We start from the raw sequence: 18,016 nt of genomic DNA on the forward strand, positions 1-18,016 counted from the left end.
GATGGACAGAAATTTGTTAAGTTATGGGATTTAACGTTTTGACAAAACGGGCATGTTTGGCAAGTATACTTATTTCAGCAGAAACAATATATTTATAAGAATTACGAATATTAAATATTTTCATATTATGAGTATTTTGTTGCCGTCATATTGCATGACCAGCGTTAACAAAACCAGGGGATCGGCGCCCTCTGCTGGTAAATCAATCGCATTGCATGGCATAATTGGATCCCAAACTTTTAGCCAGGTGCTTATGATCAGAGTTCTGTTTAACTCAGTAACCATGCTTATTTTAAGATGCATTTTAGGGGAAAGCTTCTGTTTCTTTGGCGCATCCGTGTAATCTACACCACACAGAAGAATATGATAGTAACTAATAATATGATTTAACTTTTGATGTCGATTCTGAGTCAAGACTCGTAACTCAACCAGGCGCCTCAATGGGGAAACCGATAATACTAGTCTCTAATATTGTAACCCATTGAACAAGTTCTCTGCTTTATTCCCTGTTGCTCTGAACCACAGACCCCACCAAAAACGGGATTGCCAAAGATGAGTCTTGTGGAATGTGTCAAGAGAAGCCGACATGACAGCACAGATGTGCCTAACGTGTTAGGACACGAGCCCTAACGGATCATTTCTGGACGTTAATTCTCCCAGAGAATGGCTGCTGTAAGGTAGTTTCACATTCACATATTCGGAGTTCTTTCTTCAATAACTTTCTAACTGTGCGTCCAGAATGGATAATCTTGTACAACTGGTCATCCATGCCTAGCAAGACAAACATCTATAAATGTCTTCGCGACTCTCCCACTGAAACGCAGCAGTTCACAGTTAAAATTGACGTTATGTGCAGTATGTCATATGAGTTGAAACTTATTAGAATAGCTTAATAATAATGTCATGTGCACTTCAGAACATTCTGAGCAATCCTTCAAAAATAAATATGAAATATTTAATTTCAAAAACCTCTCAGCGGATAAATTAACTTTCAAGACGTATATGATATGTAACGTGTTGTGTAGAATATTTTGTTTTAGAGCAATATGATCAGCTTTTTAAAAGGTATTAAAATTATTTCCAAAAAAATCGCTAGTTGTCGCCATGTCAGTGTATTGCAACTTCATGAACATTAACATTGTTCTGTAGCCGTACATACTCAGTGTGTTCTGTAACACTTTCAGTCGCAGTAGTAGCTCCATGTCTTGCATGACAACAATGACAAACGTAACCTAAAAGCGTACGTCAGGACGCATAATTCAGACCAATACATGGTAAGTGCGCATCAGCAGCGCCATATGTACTTTATTACATTTTATCTAAAGCTTTACAAAGCGCACAAATGAGAAATGGCCTTACCTGACCTACAGTTAGCACAGTTAGCCATGTGATTTCGCCGCAGGTGCTCGTCCAGCGTTTGGTCATTTTTCAATGAGGCATTAGGACCCTGGGGAAGATCTGTATAATCGAATACGTCCTCCAGCTACCTCTTCGCCTCTGTACAGTAATGCCTCATTCACTCTCCCCTGGGGGTCCAAGCTATATTCGCGCACTGTTTTTGGCTTGCTTTTAAACACTGCTAAAGAAATGGTTGTAATTTGTTTCTGTATTACAAAAGTGGGGAAATAAACCGGAAAACCCAAGTAATTGATGAAGATGCAGACGAAAGCGAAAACTCTCTGGTCTGCGATGGAGTTATCAGTGTTCCTACTGATGCTGACTGAGTTGTTAACAGAAGCGCAGCGATCAGGTAATATTTTCTTCGACTATATTCAACTCCGTTCAACTCTGTGTTCAGCTGTCATTGTGCAATGTGATATTGTGAAAGGTGACATGATAATTAAAAGTGTATCTTTTTAAAGGCCCTGCACAGTTTCACTTTCTCCGGCTCCAGCACACCTTATCCACATCATCAGCTCAGTGTCAAACACCTCATGAGGGAAAACTGCTGAACAGCGGGTGTGCAGGACAGCGGGTATGCATGATAGTGGGTCCCCAGGAGAAAAGCTGAGACCCCTGGCTGAAACCAGGGGCAAACCAGATGAGTTTTACATAAACAGCCTTTTTATTAGAAATCCCTACCCTGTATGTGCACAGTTTGTCAGCCATTATCAACATGGCTGATCAACAGTCATTTTCTCAGCACTGGATGTTTTCTGGGTGGTGATGCTGACATAGTAATGTTATGGTGTTGCTATGGTGTTGTTATGGTAGTAGGATGATAATATTATGGTGATGTTATGGTAATGTAATGGTAGTGGCATGGTACTGTGCTGATAATGTTATGGCGATGTTATGATGTTATGGTAGTGGGATGGTAATGTTATGGTGATGTCATGATAGTGGGATGACATGGGATGTTCTTATGGTAATATTATGGTGTTGTTATGGTGATGCCAGGGTAGTTGGATGGTAGTGGGATGGTATGTGGCTGAGGTCTTGTGGGCGAGTACTGGCAGTGTAGACAGGGCTTGTCTAGAATTTAACAGATGCCATTTGTGCCTGTCAGCTCATTTCTGGCACACAGAGTCTGTTTGGCCTCAGCCCTAGTGACGCTTTCTCTGTTCATCACTACACAGACACACTGGCCTCCTTATGTGTCTCAGGAGTGGGTTACACATTATTAATATTCTGTTAAAATCCTGACAGAAGACATCAGTTTTCCAACTTGTTAATCTTTTGGAAACTCTGACAGGGGTAGAATGCTGTTGCAATCTAAGGTCAGAGCACAACTGAGCGCTATTGTCACCGTGAGAAACAGTTGTGTTCAGATAATACAATGAAGCCTTCTGAAGCTTGCACATTAACCTCATCAGTCATTTTCAAACACTTGCTCACACTGGAAGGGAATCATGTCTCCGTACTGAGGATCTCTGTTTGAAATCTTGATATTTCAGCAAGATACCATTCTGTCATTCTGCTCTCTAATTTCACGATAAAGCACATTTGCGCTCTCCCTGGTTCCCACAGCTGTGTTCACAGTGGCTTTTAAATACCTGTCTTGGTTTCATATACAATGCACCCTAACGATATGATATGCCTTGTCTTTTGGGTAACAGACAGAAAATAATGTCTAGAGAGCCTTTTGAGGGAATCAGATCACTCCTTGGAGCAACAACACCCAAAATTGGATTTGTCTTTTTTTAAAAATTTTTTTAATGTCACAATTTTGCAATTATACACACACGTTTTCTTCACTCCGCTGGTTCTGTCTGAAGTTTATCTTGCCTCAGGGCAGTGCTAAACAACAAAGATCCCAGCTCAGTCAAGCAGTCTGTCATTGGGGAAATTTTCCTGTTAGGAAAAGAAGAAGCCAAGCACAGCCTGTGGGTAACCCTTGGCTTGTGGGGGGGCCAGCTGTGCACCGGCTTGGATAGCACACACAGCGTTTAACAGGTGAGCGGTACGTCAAAAGCAACTTCACGGTTGGTGGGATTTCATGCAGCTGAGCTGCCATCGCACCTACTTATGCTGTGTCTCCACAAAGGGGCTTTCGCAGAAGAGTGTTGGGGACTGGCTGTGCGAATAAGGAGTTCCCTTCAGACATTTCAAGTTAAACCAAACTGTAAGGGTTGGCACCAGGCCAAGGCCCCCTCCAGCCTCGAGTCAGGCACACTACTAATTAGGCTTGATGCCCAACAACTGGGCTAGATCTATATAAGCCCATTGACCCAGTGACTCAGTGCTGGGTCTTTGCTAAAGTTTTGAACCAAGCTCCTAGCCAGTAACTTTGGGTATTGAGGTCTGTGAGCCCTTGTGCTACACCTCTCTTCTGCTCTGCAAGGGTGTCTGTGTGTTTTTACACGTCCCCTCCCTTCTCCAGTTTTCCCTCTTGAGTCTCTCTCTCTCCCGAGGCTCTCCTTAGCCATTAAAGTTCCTACCTGTTTTCTGGTTTTGTTTGGGAAGTTTTAGTTTGGTTTTCCCCAGTGCATCGGGGCTGCCATTCTTCCCGTGGTGCCCTTTGTTCTGCCTTTTTCCACGCTCGGCTTGGTGTTTAGATTTTCCTCTCGTTTTATCGTGCTCCATTCCTTTGAAGCGCAGTAGGCTGTCGGTGTCTTCACCTATCTGACCTGGGTTCCAGGCCCATTACACAAACGTTGTTTTGCGTTCTTCTTCAAGGATGCCTGCACTTGCAGTTCATTGTCAGCATTGTCAGCTGGGAAAGGTACATAAACAAGCAAAACCTGACCGAAAACAATTCTGACTAGGTGCCTTAATGGTCTTAATGTAGATTAATTTCACTTGAGCCAAATTTGTAAAAATAAATAAAAGGATTAGAGAATAAGTGTCACCAGTACACTCTACCCATGTGCTGGATAACTATAATCACAAATGAGGGATTGTTCTTCTGGTTGTCGCCAGTCTGTTTGGGATGAATACGGCACTGTTACATCGAGGTAGGGGTGGCAAACACTCAGTGACCTCATTGCACCAAAATCCCACTCCTAAATTCTGCAGCCATCATTTTACATGATGTATTTTTAGCATCAGTGCAAGCTTGTGAATAGGCTCTACAAAGTTGAGAATTGGTTCAGATATACTGTAGTAAACTGTTGTCAGTTATCTAAAGACTTTTTTTTTACGATTGTTTAAGCGTGATTTTGAAAACGGTTCATTTTGTCAGAACACTAAACACAGTTCACATAGCCAAACAAAAGTAGCAAAGAACCTCAGATCTTTCATATAATGAAATGCTTCGTTTGATGAAACTATGCAATAATAGATAAAACATTTTGTAATCGAAAGGCACACACAGGGCTTATACAGTCTGATTTTGTTTACACACGTTACACACTGCTGTGCTCAAGTGAAAACAACGAAATAACCAAACACAACACACTGGACCGGTACTGAACACCACAACACACTGGACCGGTACTGCACACCACAACACACTGGACCGGTACTGCACACCACAACACACTGGACCGGTCCTGCACACCACAACACACTGGACCGGTCCTGCACACCACAACACACTGGACCGGCACTGCACACCACAACACACTTGACCGGCACTGCACACCACAACACACTGGACCGGCACTGCACACCACAACACACTGGACCGGTCCTGCACACCACAACACACTGGACCGGTCCTGCACACCACAACACACTGGACCGGCACTGCACACCACAACACACTGGACCGGCACTGCACACTACAACAATGTTTGACAGACTGCACACCATCATCACAATTCACACATTCACGTTAGACTCCACACCATTGTCATAGTCCACACACTCAGGTTACAGTCCACACCATCATCACAGTCCACACACTCACATTAGACACACTACACACCATCATCACAGTCTGCGCACACACACATTAGACAGACTATACAACATCGTCACAGTCCACACCCCCTTGATACACAGACTACACACCATCATCACAGTCCACACACTCACATTATACAAACTTAGTCCACACACTCATGGTAGACAGACTTATACAAACTACACACCATCGTCCCAATCAGCACACACACGATAGACAGACTTACACACCATCATCACAGTCCGCAGTGTAGTCTGTCTAACGTGAGGAGGGTGGATTGTGACAGTGGTGTGGAGTCTGTACATTTGACAGCTGTGTTTGATCGGTTGGTTCACAGGTGGGGAATTTGAAATGGCAAAGAAGTGATGTCATGTTAGATTTCTGTGTCTAATGTGTGTTTAGTAGTTTAAAACACTGTGTAGTGTTTTGCTAAAAGTGTGAGGCTGAGCATGTGCTTATATCTGGGCAGATCACAGGTTTTGCTTCTTGAGTGTAAGGTTTCACTAACTGTGAATTATTTTTGAGTGTATAAGTAATCATAAAAACTGTAATTGTGCTATAGTTACATGTGTCTTCACTGATCTTGGTTAAATCACAACTGTAAAGGTAAAGGCGTAAGTTAAATTACAGCAGAGGAGCTTGCTAAATCGTAAATGTTTTAAAATCTCTCTCTCTTTCCCTATCTTTCTGTCTTTCTCTTTGTGTGTGTGTGTGTATCGTCAGCCAGAAATGAAGATAATAAAAACCTGAAATATAGCGTTAATGGTGTTTTTGCCTCATGAACACAAGGTGGTGCTGTTCCACTTTTCTTTTCTTTCAAGTTTACAGGGAAATACAATTGTTTTGTATAATGACAACAAAAAATTCCAGGCAAATATTTATTGGTATCTCTTAAATATTCTCTTAAATATTTTGCTACAGACACATTATTTTGTGAGGCAACCAAAGTGACTGACCATTGTAGATATAAGAGGAGAAATGTATGGAGAGGTTTATGGAGAACTTCCTGCAGAATTGGTATTCTGCCTGTGGAGGTCCACCAGAATGTGGAAACAATATAAAAGAGCCAGTGAACCTGTCATGTATTAGAGGCAAGTCTCATTCTGTCATTGGACTATCAGAAGCAAAGAAATCACCTACAAAGATTTGGACCAAATGGCATATTGGTTAGTGTTATTAGTGAATGATTTAATGGAATACAATAGGAAAACCTGTGGACACAGAGAGCAGCTGTGTTAATTTCTGTCTTTTACTGCACTTGAGTGTGGGAATTATAACTGAGTTACAGAGTGCTGACAGGATGCTGAGCACTGCAGTCTGGCATCAGCACAAAAGTTGTGTGTGTGGAAACGGTTTCTGGAGACTGCCTTCCACACCTCACTGCAACTGCTATTTCCACCACATAATAATAATAATAATAATAATAATATGTGGATGTTTTCAAATCTGCCCCACTGGTGGAAAGAATCTTTAGATGTTTAGATGACATCTGTTGTAAAAAGTGCTATATAAATAAATGTAGATGTTGACTGATCTATGCTTTTCTTTATGCACAGACACAAACACATACACACACACACACACACACACACACAAACACGCACACACACATGCTTGTGCATGCCCATACACACACTCAAGGAAACACATGCACACTCACAAACAGATGTGATTAAATCTAGGTCATATTAATAAATAGAAGCAAACAGATGTGCTAGTCTTAAGTGTAGCTATGTAGGTGTTTGTAGAAAAGTGTATGGTAGGTATAAATGAATAAACTGGATGTGTATAGAGGAATGTGAGAAAAGATGTCCTACCCAGTTTTCAGGACTGAGCCACAGCTACGGCGCGTATTTGGCTGAGATTAGTAGCAACTCAAAATAGGGGTTCACATGCTTTTTCCATTAATGTTAATGTGTGTGTGTGTGTGTGTGTGTGTGTGTGATTTTACTAGAATGTGTAAAAAGGGGGACTTCTGTCATCAGAATACAATTAGCCACAGATAACAAATCATTAAGAGTCATTAGGTATAATTAGGCCACCCAGTGTGCTTCATCAGAGAGTTCCTCAGAGAGACAGGCTGTTCAGGCTGAGAGGGGGCCATGTTGGGCCCAGCAGGCATGGATATCCTGCCCCCCCACCCCGACACCAGGCACAATACAAGATCTTTTCTGAGTGCCTACTCAGAGCGTCCAGCATCCAGGCCAGTGATCCTCGGGAGTGTACCAGACCGCTGCGTTGTTTGAGTCCAGCCAATGGGAATAATGTTAACCCTGTCCCAGTTTGTAAACAGGAGAATTCCAGACACAGGAATGAAGATGAGTTCCTCAGAGAGATGGGGTCTGGTTTTAATCCAGACACGTACCATTATAGTTATCCCCTTACACGTTCACACACTAAGCCTAACATCACCATGGCAATGGTGGTGGAAGAGCACGGAGCACTCGGATCGCTGCCTGTTCCCGGAGGCAAAGTGTTCATCTTTAATCAAAGGCAACGTTGTCATTCTGAGATGGCAGCAGCAAGCAGGACCTCAGCGTGTGGTCTTGGAGGGATCGCCATGCCCAGAGAGGAGCGTTCCATTCAGGCATGACTGGGGAAGACAGCTGCATGCCGTGTAAATGCAGTTCCAGCACTGACAGCTGCTGGTCCTAGGCTCTAGAGAGCATACTTCATCTGGAGTTTTCCAGAGTGCATACTTCCTCTTGGATTTTCCATAATGCATACTTCAGCTGGAGTTTTCCTGGGTCTGGGTCCTGGTTTGCATTCTTGGGAGCTTTTCCCAGAATTCCTGGCTGTGGTGCAAGCGAGTACAATATTGGAACTTTTCAGTCAGACTGGGAAACCGCAAAAGAATTATGAGCCTTGTTTTAACCTTGAATGAGTCTTTAAAATGCTTTTATAGTTTTTCATTGTCTGACAGTGAAATTGATTAATTAATTATCAACATGCAGTTTAGAGCTTATCTGCGTTCTTGGCACACCTGGCAAGAAACAACATTTGGCCTAAAATTAAGAGTTCCATTTGGAAACACTAATGAAGTTAGTAGAACTTGAGTACTTGAAACTTTCTTTGCAAATTTTCAAGCATTTTCTTAATTTTGGATGTTTTTTTCTTATTCCTTGAATACTAAATCACTGTAATGTATATAATGTGGTTAACTTTAGTTAGGTGTCGTGGAATCCAGCTCATTCCCAGGTACACTGTAGAGTTAACAGAGGTCATCTTATTGTGTGTACCCAGACCTTTTGCATGTCCATGTGTTCTGGGTACAGCAGAGGAGCCTCCAGAGTTCAAACTTCCACTTCTGGAACAAGCAGGAAGGAAGGAGCCAGGGAACAGAAGGGCTGACAGATTGATGGGACTTTGAATTAATTTAAAAAAAAAAAAAAAAACAGTTTTAAGTGAACTCCAGGGAATGTGTCCCAGCGCTTGTGCATTAAGCTGCACACCCTCCACAGACTGTAGTACTGTAAAACATTTTATACTTTTGAAAATTAGCAACTCCACCAGAATTACCCAGAATTGTCCAACTCTTTAGGATTGCAGTTAGTGAACCTCAAACTACTGAACATCACTGTACCTACAACACGTGGATTTTACCTCTGAAGCAGAAACCTTCATATAGAAACCTTGCTCTGTGTCATCTAAGCCTGCCAGGATGTGCTGAGTCAGGCCAGCAGTACCGGTCACAGAGGGTCTCCACGGGGCCAAAAACCAGCTCTGCTTACAAATTGCAGCTGGCAACATTACGCCTCAGGCTTGTGCGGAAGTATGAGAGATGTATGTATGTATGTATGTATGTATGTATGTATGTGTGTGTGTGCGCAGTGTGTACTGTATGTGTGACTGAGAAGATAGAGAGGGATTGTCACAGAAGCGGATCTGCACCCCTAGAACAGACACGGATAGAGGGCAGCTGCAAGGAGCTGGTGGGAAGGGAATTTTCCACATTGGCTGTTCATGCACTCGGGCGGTGGGAAAAATGCTCCGTGCAATTAGCTCGCTTTGCCCTGATGAGATCATCCACTGGCAAAGGATCTTGGCTCGAAAGGTAGCTGCTGCATGCCTGTCAGTCAAAGCCAAGCGGATTCTCTACCATGAAGAGATGTATTGTTTTAAATGAATACAACCACTAATAGAGTGAACTAATGAAGTCTAGAACACACTCACTCTGGTAAACCCTCAGTCTGTGACTTCCAATTACTACTATAAAATTACCCCTCAGCCCCAGGGTAGTAGTGACACGGGACACTTGGGTAAACCCCTTCACACAATATTTTAGGGTTGTGCAATATAGTGTTTGCTGTTTGTTACTCACAACATTGGCCTCTGTGATACTGACATTGTAACTAGAATACATAGCACTGTTAATAATGATATAACAATTTGTCCATTGCATGCGGTCACATACTAAGTAATTTCAGCATTACGGAGTTTTATAGCTTGATGCGTCTAATTAGGTAAAGCTGTAATGGAGCACGTGCTCTTTGCATTCATACGTTTAGATGGACAGGTAGTGTATCTCTCCTGGTCTGGTAATCTAATAGGACAAAGCACCTAGAGTAGTGCAGAATTATTTGTTTACTCCACTATCCACCGTTGGTCTAAATATTAACTAAATATTAGAGCTGTATCCATTTTCAAATGCGTTTCTGTTTAATTTATCATTAATGAAAACAAGCAAAACTTCTTGACAATACATTCCAAGCAGGAAACTACCAGGTAACATATGGATAGATTTGTTTTCTATTTTTGTTTTGTTTATTTTAGATAATAGAAAAGTGCTTCCTTTTGGCAAAAAGCTCCATCAGAGGAATCACAGGGGAAGGCTGCAAGAAACTACCTCGCACATTTGTGTTCTTAGCAGACTCTGACTTATAAGTCAAGCCAGTCACACAGCATCAGAAGGAGAGGGGGCAGGAACAGGCCACTAACTCCCCTTCTCCATTATCACTCTGTGAGAGAGCACGCCCCCTCTCCCTCTCCCACGCCCCTCCTCCCTCCTTCTCTCTCTCTCTCTCACTCTTTCTGACTGCTGAGTGGAGGAAGGTAACGCAGGGTGTCCACTGGCTTGGTGGGTTTTGGAGGCAGTGGAACGTCCTGAAAGGAGGTTGTGAAGGTCAGAGTAAGGACCGGAGCAGAGTGAACCATGAGAACGTGGCGAGGCTTGGCCCTCCTGGTGCTCTGCACTGTGCCCCTGCATGCATGGGCCCGCGATCAAGTGCCTACGGAGGCCCCCGCAGCGGAAAATGAAACTTCTACTGTTGGAGAAGCCCAGAGGACAGAGAATGTGACTAAGCTTGGAGCAGAGATCAGCAGTGTTACCAGCGAGATCAAGAAATCTGTCGAGATCCTGGATCAGAATGTGACTGCTGTGGTGAGTGCAGTTACCACAGCGACGACCCCTGACCTCCTGAAGGCGCAAGGCCCCACCATGACGGGTAATGACCAGTCTTTACAGGGGATGGTAGATGACTCAGGAAGTGAAGGCTCCTCAGGTCTAGGCTCAGAGTTCATAGTGGGTGTGGAGCAGGAAAAAACTACAAAGCCCACCAGCTTGCCACTGAGGGAGGTGACGATCAGCAGCTTTACGACGGTTGGCCCAGTCAGTACTTTTAAAACGTCCTTCGCTGAAACCAGCGGCGTGCAGATAGATGCCCCTAAGTGCTTCCCCAGAGGTTCTGACTGGTCCTTCTGCTCCGCGGGGGCAGCGGTGGGTTTCTCTTTGCCCAACTTTCTGAACCACACAGGGGTGGAGCAGGTGGTGGCCGTGCTGCACGAGTGGGCGTGGTTGCTGCATTCAGACTGCCACCACGGGCTGGAGTGGTTTTTCTGCCTGCTGGTGGCGCCAGAGTGCCCTCTGGCCCAGGACGGCGCGCCGGCCACCCTGCTCCCCTGCCGCGGCTTCTGTGAGCTGCTGCTGGACAGCTGTTGGATGGCGCTGCAGAACAGCGGGCTGCCTGTGGCCTGCCACACCCTCCCCGAGGGACCGGAGCCTGGCAGGCCATGTGTGCTTGCTAGCAACTACAAAGGTAAAGCAGTCAGTCCAAATGCGTCCAAGACTGGCAGAGCATTGTGGACAGGCGTCCAGCACAGTCCCGTGTGTGTGTGTGCATGTGTGTGCGTGCGTGTGTGTGTGTGTGTGTGTACCTACCATCACCACATCACCAGGCCCAGCTATTGTCTCTGCTCTGTCCCGGTTGTGCCAGGAATTGGGGTTGGCACGTGCCACAGGGGACTTGCTCACCCCTGCGGCCCTGCATTGGCATTGGAGGGCTGCACATGTGTGCTTGCCTCTGCACAGCTTTGCTGAACATGTTGTGCATGCATGCTAATAATGATGCCTGATGATAACCACCTCACCTTTTATTTGTCATGCTGATTTCTTATGCAAACCAGCATATTAAAGTATTGCTGGATCTTGTTGACTGTACACAAACTGGCTTGAAAAATGTGGTACATAATGACTCAGTAGGAGACTTGCTGTACAACAGGAATTTGATCTGTTTCACCAAACCAAATCGCCGTGGGTTGACATTGAAAGGTTTGAAAAGCGCAAACACCGTACAGGAAGTGCATGACCTGTGGGCAGTGCAGAGACTCCCGTAGTTGTCAGCCTTTGTTTTGGGCTGAAAAGACAGCTATGGAAAATGCAACGCAGTAGGCAAATCCTGGAAATGATGACAGCTAGAGGAAGGACCACTCTTCCTGGCATTTAAGCACTGTTTCCCTTCAGCTGTTGTGCTTGGACTTCCAAGGCTATGGTTTTAATGTCATCTTTTCCAGGATCTTTACCATGAGTTAGTGTCCCATCAAGCTCTGACACCAAATGAGAGACTGTTTGCTAGAGGGCCTGACGCTCCAAGCTGGAATTTTTCATGCTTTGCTGCTTCAGACATGTAGGATGAGTTTGGACGTCTAGTGCCAGTGTCTGACCTGCAGACTACACAGGCTTTTTGAACAGAAGCGCATGAAGTTGCAGCCAGGTAGGCCAACCCACACTTGTTGCAATGCACCTAGTGCCCTGTAGGGGGCAAAGCTGTTCCTAAAGGGGTATTGTCATATACAGCCACCATTCATCCATTTGATGCATTTTGTATGTGCATTTTGAACCATTGCCATCTTCATTCCTGTAATGGAATTCTCCTGTTTACAAACTGGGAAAGGGTTAACACTGTTCCCCTTGGCTGGACTCAAACAACGCAGCAGTCTGGTACACTCCCGAGGATCACTGGCCTGGATGCTGGACGCTCTGAGTAGGCACTCAGAAAAAGTCGTGTATTGTGCCTGGTGTCGGGGGGGGGGGCGGGGGGGGGGCAGGATATCCATGCTCGCTGGGCCCAACAAGGCCCCCTGTCAGCCTGAACAGACCAGGGGGTCGAGGATGCAGGAGGGGGGTTGAGGGAGCGCCTACATCCTTAACCCAGAATAGTTCTGAATGTTTTCAGCATGAGGAGGAGCAATAAAAGACTGCAGAGATGATGATGATGATGATGATGATGATGATGATGAAAGAGCACATTGTTAGGGGACGACGTCCGCTCATGTTAGTTTTGCAGTAATTCTCACTGTCTGAGTGTCAGAGTTTAGATGGTTTTACAATTTTCATATTTATGAATGACTTTGAACTAGAGTTTCAAAATTATGGCGGTATTAAATAGTTTGGCCTTGATCGAGTACTGTGGTCCCATGGTAGCCTGCACATCAATGTAGTGTCCATATTGTTTAGAGGGTTCTAATTATCACAAAGTTCTCTGCTCATACTGTGCCTTGCTGTGCCATACAGACTGTCTGTAGTGTGTGTTGCTGGGAGCAGTCTAACTTGACTACAGCTGAAGGTATTCAGCAGTCACAGCTGGCTCATGCTAGTCATCTCTTCAGCTTCCTCCTGCTCTTATCTTCTGAGAGCACTCGACTTCAGCCTGGTGCAGGCTGAGAGTCTGAGGAGGTATTGGTTCACAAGAGCCTCCAGTTACCTTCTCAGACAAGAATTTTAACCACAATTACCTGTCCAACCGATCGTATATTGAAGAGTTACAGAGCTTATTTCCAAAAGAACATTTTCATTCTTGGCATTATAGTTTGATGCCTTCTCTTCTGTGTTCCAGTTGAAAGAAAACAATTTTTTTCATGTATAGAATTGCCAAATAAGGAAGACTAGCCAGGACATAGACCTTAAGCCCCTTTTATGGCATGGGTAGAATTTTGATGTCAGATAGCCAGTATGCAGATTACTGTGCACTGCTGTACCAAGTCTGCTGTTTTGTTTTTTTTTCTTCCTGTGAGTTTTAGCTCTTTATAATGGCCATTTCATTCATGTTGGCTTAGCTCACCAACTACAGAATCCTGTTCAAAGATCATAATGATATTGTAGTATGATATATATTTTATATACTGTAGATTTTAAAGCCTCAATATTATATCTTACCAGATATTTAGAACAATAAACCTTTAGCTCTAATATCTGTGGTGTTACTTATATTACTTTGTATATAGTGCTGTTGGGATTGACAGTGCTTTGTAAGTAGTGGTGTTGGGATTGGGATTGACAGGTCAACAAGCATCACCAGTTCAACTATAACCCAGTAACATTTTCTATTACTAGGGAACTTTTTTAAGAGAATTAATTCTAAAATGAGCTTTAGAGACCATCCTTGATCTATCAGTGGAACCAAACAAGCACTCTGGCTACAGGGCTCCACTCTTCTTCTGGGATCATGTGTGAATGTGTGTAACTGTGAGCTGGATCCAGGCATGAGAGGACACATCTGGAGTAAATAATGTGGGGGTTTGTATTCCCATAATCCCCTGTGTTCAAAACATGCTATGACAGCATAGCACGGGAACGTAATGAAAGCTGGCCTGGTTTGTGAAGGATCAGATGACTGTGGCGAATAGCAAATTCTGAAATGGTGTGGGTCCAAGCCACTGGAAGCGCAGCGCTGGAACTGGACATCCCGTTCCCACAGTCCAGTACAGTTAGCGGCCTCAGTGCCGGTTCGCTTGGGAATCCATTCCTGCTGACTCAGGACCCCTGCCAGCTGTTCCAGGAGAGCACACAACAGAATTGAGTGATTCTCATGTTTCAGTTTGAGTTTCAATAAGATGTGGGGGCCAGTTACACGTGTACTAGAGGAGCACATGCTTCACCCTGCTGGCTTGATGCAGTGGAAGGCAAGCTAGCTAGCTGGTGCATGGAATTGGAGATGACTAATTTCAACTCTCATTGCAAGTCAGATGTGACAGAACTATGATCTAATAATGCTGATAACTTATGTAGACCCCCCCCCACTAAAATACATCCTCAAAATAGAATACCATCTGTGAATACCACTGTTTTGAACATCAACACACTCCAAGACTTCCTGTCCAAAGACATGACTAGCTAACATTCACTGGATTGTATCAGGTATCCTAATCATATTAAAGTTTGTTTAAATACAGTATATTGATCCTGTGACCAATAATTTTAGTTGTTTCTTTAAATTGACACAAACACACAACCCTCTGAATAGGTCTGGGTAGCTTGGACTATGGAAACCCAACAAAATTTCACATAATCAGCATGTTAAATTTAGCCCTGCACTCTTGGTTTGTGAGCTGTAGATCACATCCTTGTCCACTTTTCCTGCTGTCTGTAGAAATGAAAATAAATCACCAAGTCTCTCTAACATTGTTGGATGTTTAGAGATCTTCAGTCTCGTGTTCCCAAGAGGTACAGTGGTGGCCTTTTTATTTGTTTATTTTGGCTATAATGCATAGGACCATACTTTTTATCTATAGCCTTGTGGTTTCATAGGTTAATATTTGGGAACATTTGGGACAGTCCACATCAATTCATAAATAACACCACATTTGCAGATATGGAGTAGGGAGTTTCAAAGTTAGTAAAAAAACCTTCTTTAAAAATATCAAATCAAATTTGGTCATGTATAATTATACACAGTACAACTTGCAGTTAAATGATTTTACAGCAGTCACAAAACAAAGACAGCCCCATAAGATATAGAGGAAATAAATGCAAGGAAAGTACATGAGTATAATGTATAAAAATAGCAGATTAGGAATTAAGAATCCTGGAATGTGTAAATAGAAATCAAAGTGTGAGAGGTGTGGCTAAAGTGTGAGAGTATAAAGGGAACCCAAGTTGTGTAGGTGTTTGGCTGTAATGTTGCTACATACGAGCTGCAGCACTGAGCTGGAGGTAGAGATATCATGGCTGAGTCTAGATCCCAGCTGGAGGTATGGAGAGATCAGCCCTGAGTCTAGCTCTCTGAGCTGGAGGTAGATACAGTTCCCAGTACCATCTAGGGCAAATGAGTTGACAGGAACAAAACATTTCAGTGTGATCCATTATAAAGTGTCAGTAAACCTGTAGTTTAAAGCCTTGAAGATGATTTCACTATCAGGCATGTGGAGTAGATCTTAGATCTCTGACCAGTGACATCAAAACCTCTCCTCTTCATACCAGAGTCCCAGACCTGCACCAAAAACAAATTTAAATTAACATTCAGCTTTGGTATTTCCAGTTAGCTAGCAAACTAAGGAAAAAATGCAAATCAGTTAATTTCCCTGAGAGGATCAACAAAGTTCCCTTAAACTACAAATTCTCTGACAGGATGGTCACAACTGACCTCCAGTGTTCCATTTCCACCCAAATGTTCCAAACAGTAACGCATGGGCAACAACAAATATGGCCAGCATAATCAAGACACAATATAATAACCCTAACTTACCAAAATGGGAACCCAAACGCAGGGCTTAAATAACCAAGACAATGATGCACTAATCACACACAGGTGAACATATGAACAGGGAGAACCAAAACAAGGACTGGAATCAAGGAACAGAAGAGGGGCAGAGAAAATAAAGCCAAGAAATGGAACAACCCAGAAGCAAAAGGAAAACAGACAACAGGGAAACTATGGAAACAGGGATGTCAGGAGGGTGGCCATTCATGACACACATAATTTCAAAATTAGGCAAATGCCATGAGAATAGGATGTATATTTCAGTTTCATATTAGGATTTAACAAACAGTTGAAAAATTGCATCTCTGTGTTTAATAACATATAATTGAATAGTTATCAACTGTAAATCTGTGTATTATTTTATCACAAATAAAATTAATAAAATTTTTGATAGCAGATAACAGACTCAGAATTTTAAATTTTACTGAATAGCACAGCCTATTAGTGGAAGGAGCTGATTATCATGTTCAGCATGCTGGAATGTGAGAGCAGTTTTTTTTTTTTGACAACAAAACCTAAGAGTCTGACCTGGGCCAGAACTAAGTAATGAGACCAAGACTACAAGACTCCAAGACTCCAACTGATCCCAAGTCACAAGTCTTAGAATCAGACCACAGCCATGCTTTGTGATTTTGAGACCACTGGAGACCACATTTCTGCTTGAGATTATTTGGATTCAGCACTTAGTAACTTACATTCATATGTCACTATTCTGAGTTATCATCAAAGCAAAACTGTATGCATCTACATGTGCTGAAAATGTCTGCATTGTGTTTGTAGAAATGTCACATGGTCTGCTAAAGGATTTTCATTTCACATTTCACTTTGCAGAAGAGAGTGGCGTCTCCTTGCTGCAGCTGATAGGAAGCCTACCGCCCAATCAGGTCACACGTGTGGAGGGCCCCGACGGCCGTGTGGCCTACCTGTTTGAGGGACGGGCCAGCGCAGGGCTGCCCGCCCGAGCACACCTGCCCAGCCCCTTCTACCGCGACTTCTCCCTGGTCTTCCATCTTAGGCCCATCTCTGATGAGGCAGGGGTAATCTTTGCCATCACCGACTCTGACCAGAAACTCATGCATGTCGGAGTGAAACTGTCAGCCGTCGAGGGCACCACCAGGAGGGTGGTGTTCTACTACAGTCATCCAGGTTCCAATAAATCGGTAGAAGTGGCCAGCTTTGAGGTGCCCCACCAGCCCGGTGAGTGGAGCCACTACTCGTTAGCTGTGAACCAAGACCAGGTAACCTTCTATGGGGACTGCAGCACCGAGCCTAGAGTGGCAACCTTCGAACGCTCGCCCGACGACCTGCAGCTGGACATGGGGGCGGGGATCTTTGTCGGACAAGGTGGAGCTGCTGACCCCGACAAGTTCAAAGTATGTTCAACACCCCTCAATGAGCTGCTAACACCCCCATGTCCTCTGTATAATCCATACATGTGTGTTTTGTCGGTGTTCCTCTTAGGGCTTGTGTGTGTGTGTGTGTGTGTTGTGTGTGTTCATCTTAAGTCTCTTGTGTTTGTTTTGTGTGTGTTCATCTTAAGTCTCTAGTGTGTGTTTTGTGTGTATTCATCTTGCGTCTCTTGTGTGTGTGTGTTGTGTGTGTTTGTCGTAAGTCTGTAGTGTGTGTGTTCGTCTTATGTCGCTAGTGAGTGATTTGTTTGTGTTAGGACTTGTGTGTTTTGTGTGCGTTTCCCTCAGGGTTCTAGTGTGTGTTTTGTGTGTGTCCTTTTAGGGTTTAATCTCTGAACTGAAGATAGTGGGTAACCCAAGTGCAGCTGAACGCCACTGTGATGAAGGCGATGACGATGACGATGATGAGGATTATGTGAGCCATATGCATACATAATATACTCATGTTTTTAAATAGTTCACACGCTCCTCAGGTCAAGTTCAGTTCATACGAAATATGCTTCTCTTATTTTCTTGAAATATATGCTCATGTGGTCTGTGCATTGAGCATAGCGAGAGCCTTC

At 43.8% G+C, this 18,016-nt stretch overlaps 1 protein-coding gene across 5 annotated transcripts in view; it reads left to right on the forward strand.

Moving 5' to 3' along the window:
• Nucleotides 1–525: 525 nt before the first annotated feature.
• col18a1b (collagen type XVIII alpha 1 chain b) overlaps nt 526–18,016 on the forward strand; it is a 40,929-nt gene continuing 23,438 nt past the window's right edge. For 3 of the 5 annotated variants that reach the window (XM_027020163.3, XM_027020164.3, XM_081710419.1), the window contains exons 1-3: nt 10,329–11,325; nt 16,876–17,417; nt 17,776–17,868. In XM_027020163.3, the coding sequence (XP_026875964.2) occupies nt 10,443–11,325; nt 16,876–17,417; nt 17,776–17,868 (1,518 nt within the window). In that variant the 5' untranslated portion in view covers nt 10,329–10,442. Of the gene's footprint in view, nt 678–1,618; nt 1,751–10,328; nt 11,326–16,875; nt 17,418–17,775; nt 17,869–18,016 lie in introns of those variants that run through there. The other 2 variants (XM_027020167.3, XM_027020165.3) reach the window with 2 other exon arrangements.

The sequence above is a fragment of the Electrophorus electricus genome, chromosome 3 (genome assembly GCF_041902795.1).
Source record: "Electrophorus electricus isolate QZ-2024a chromosome 3, ASM4190279v1, whole genome shotgun sequence".
NCBI classification, from domain to species: Eukaryota; Metazoa; Chordata; class Actinopteri; order Gymnotiformes; family Gymnotidae; genus Electrophorus; species Electrophorus electricus.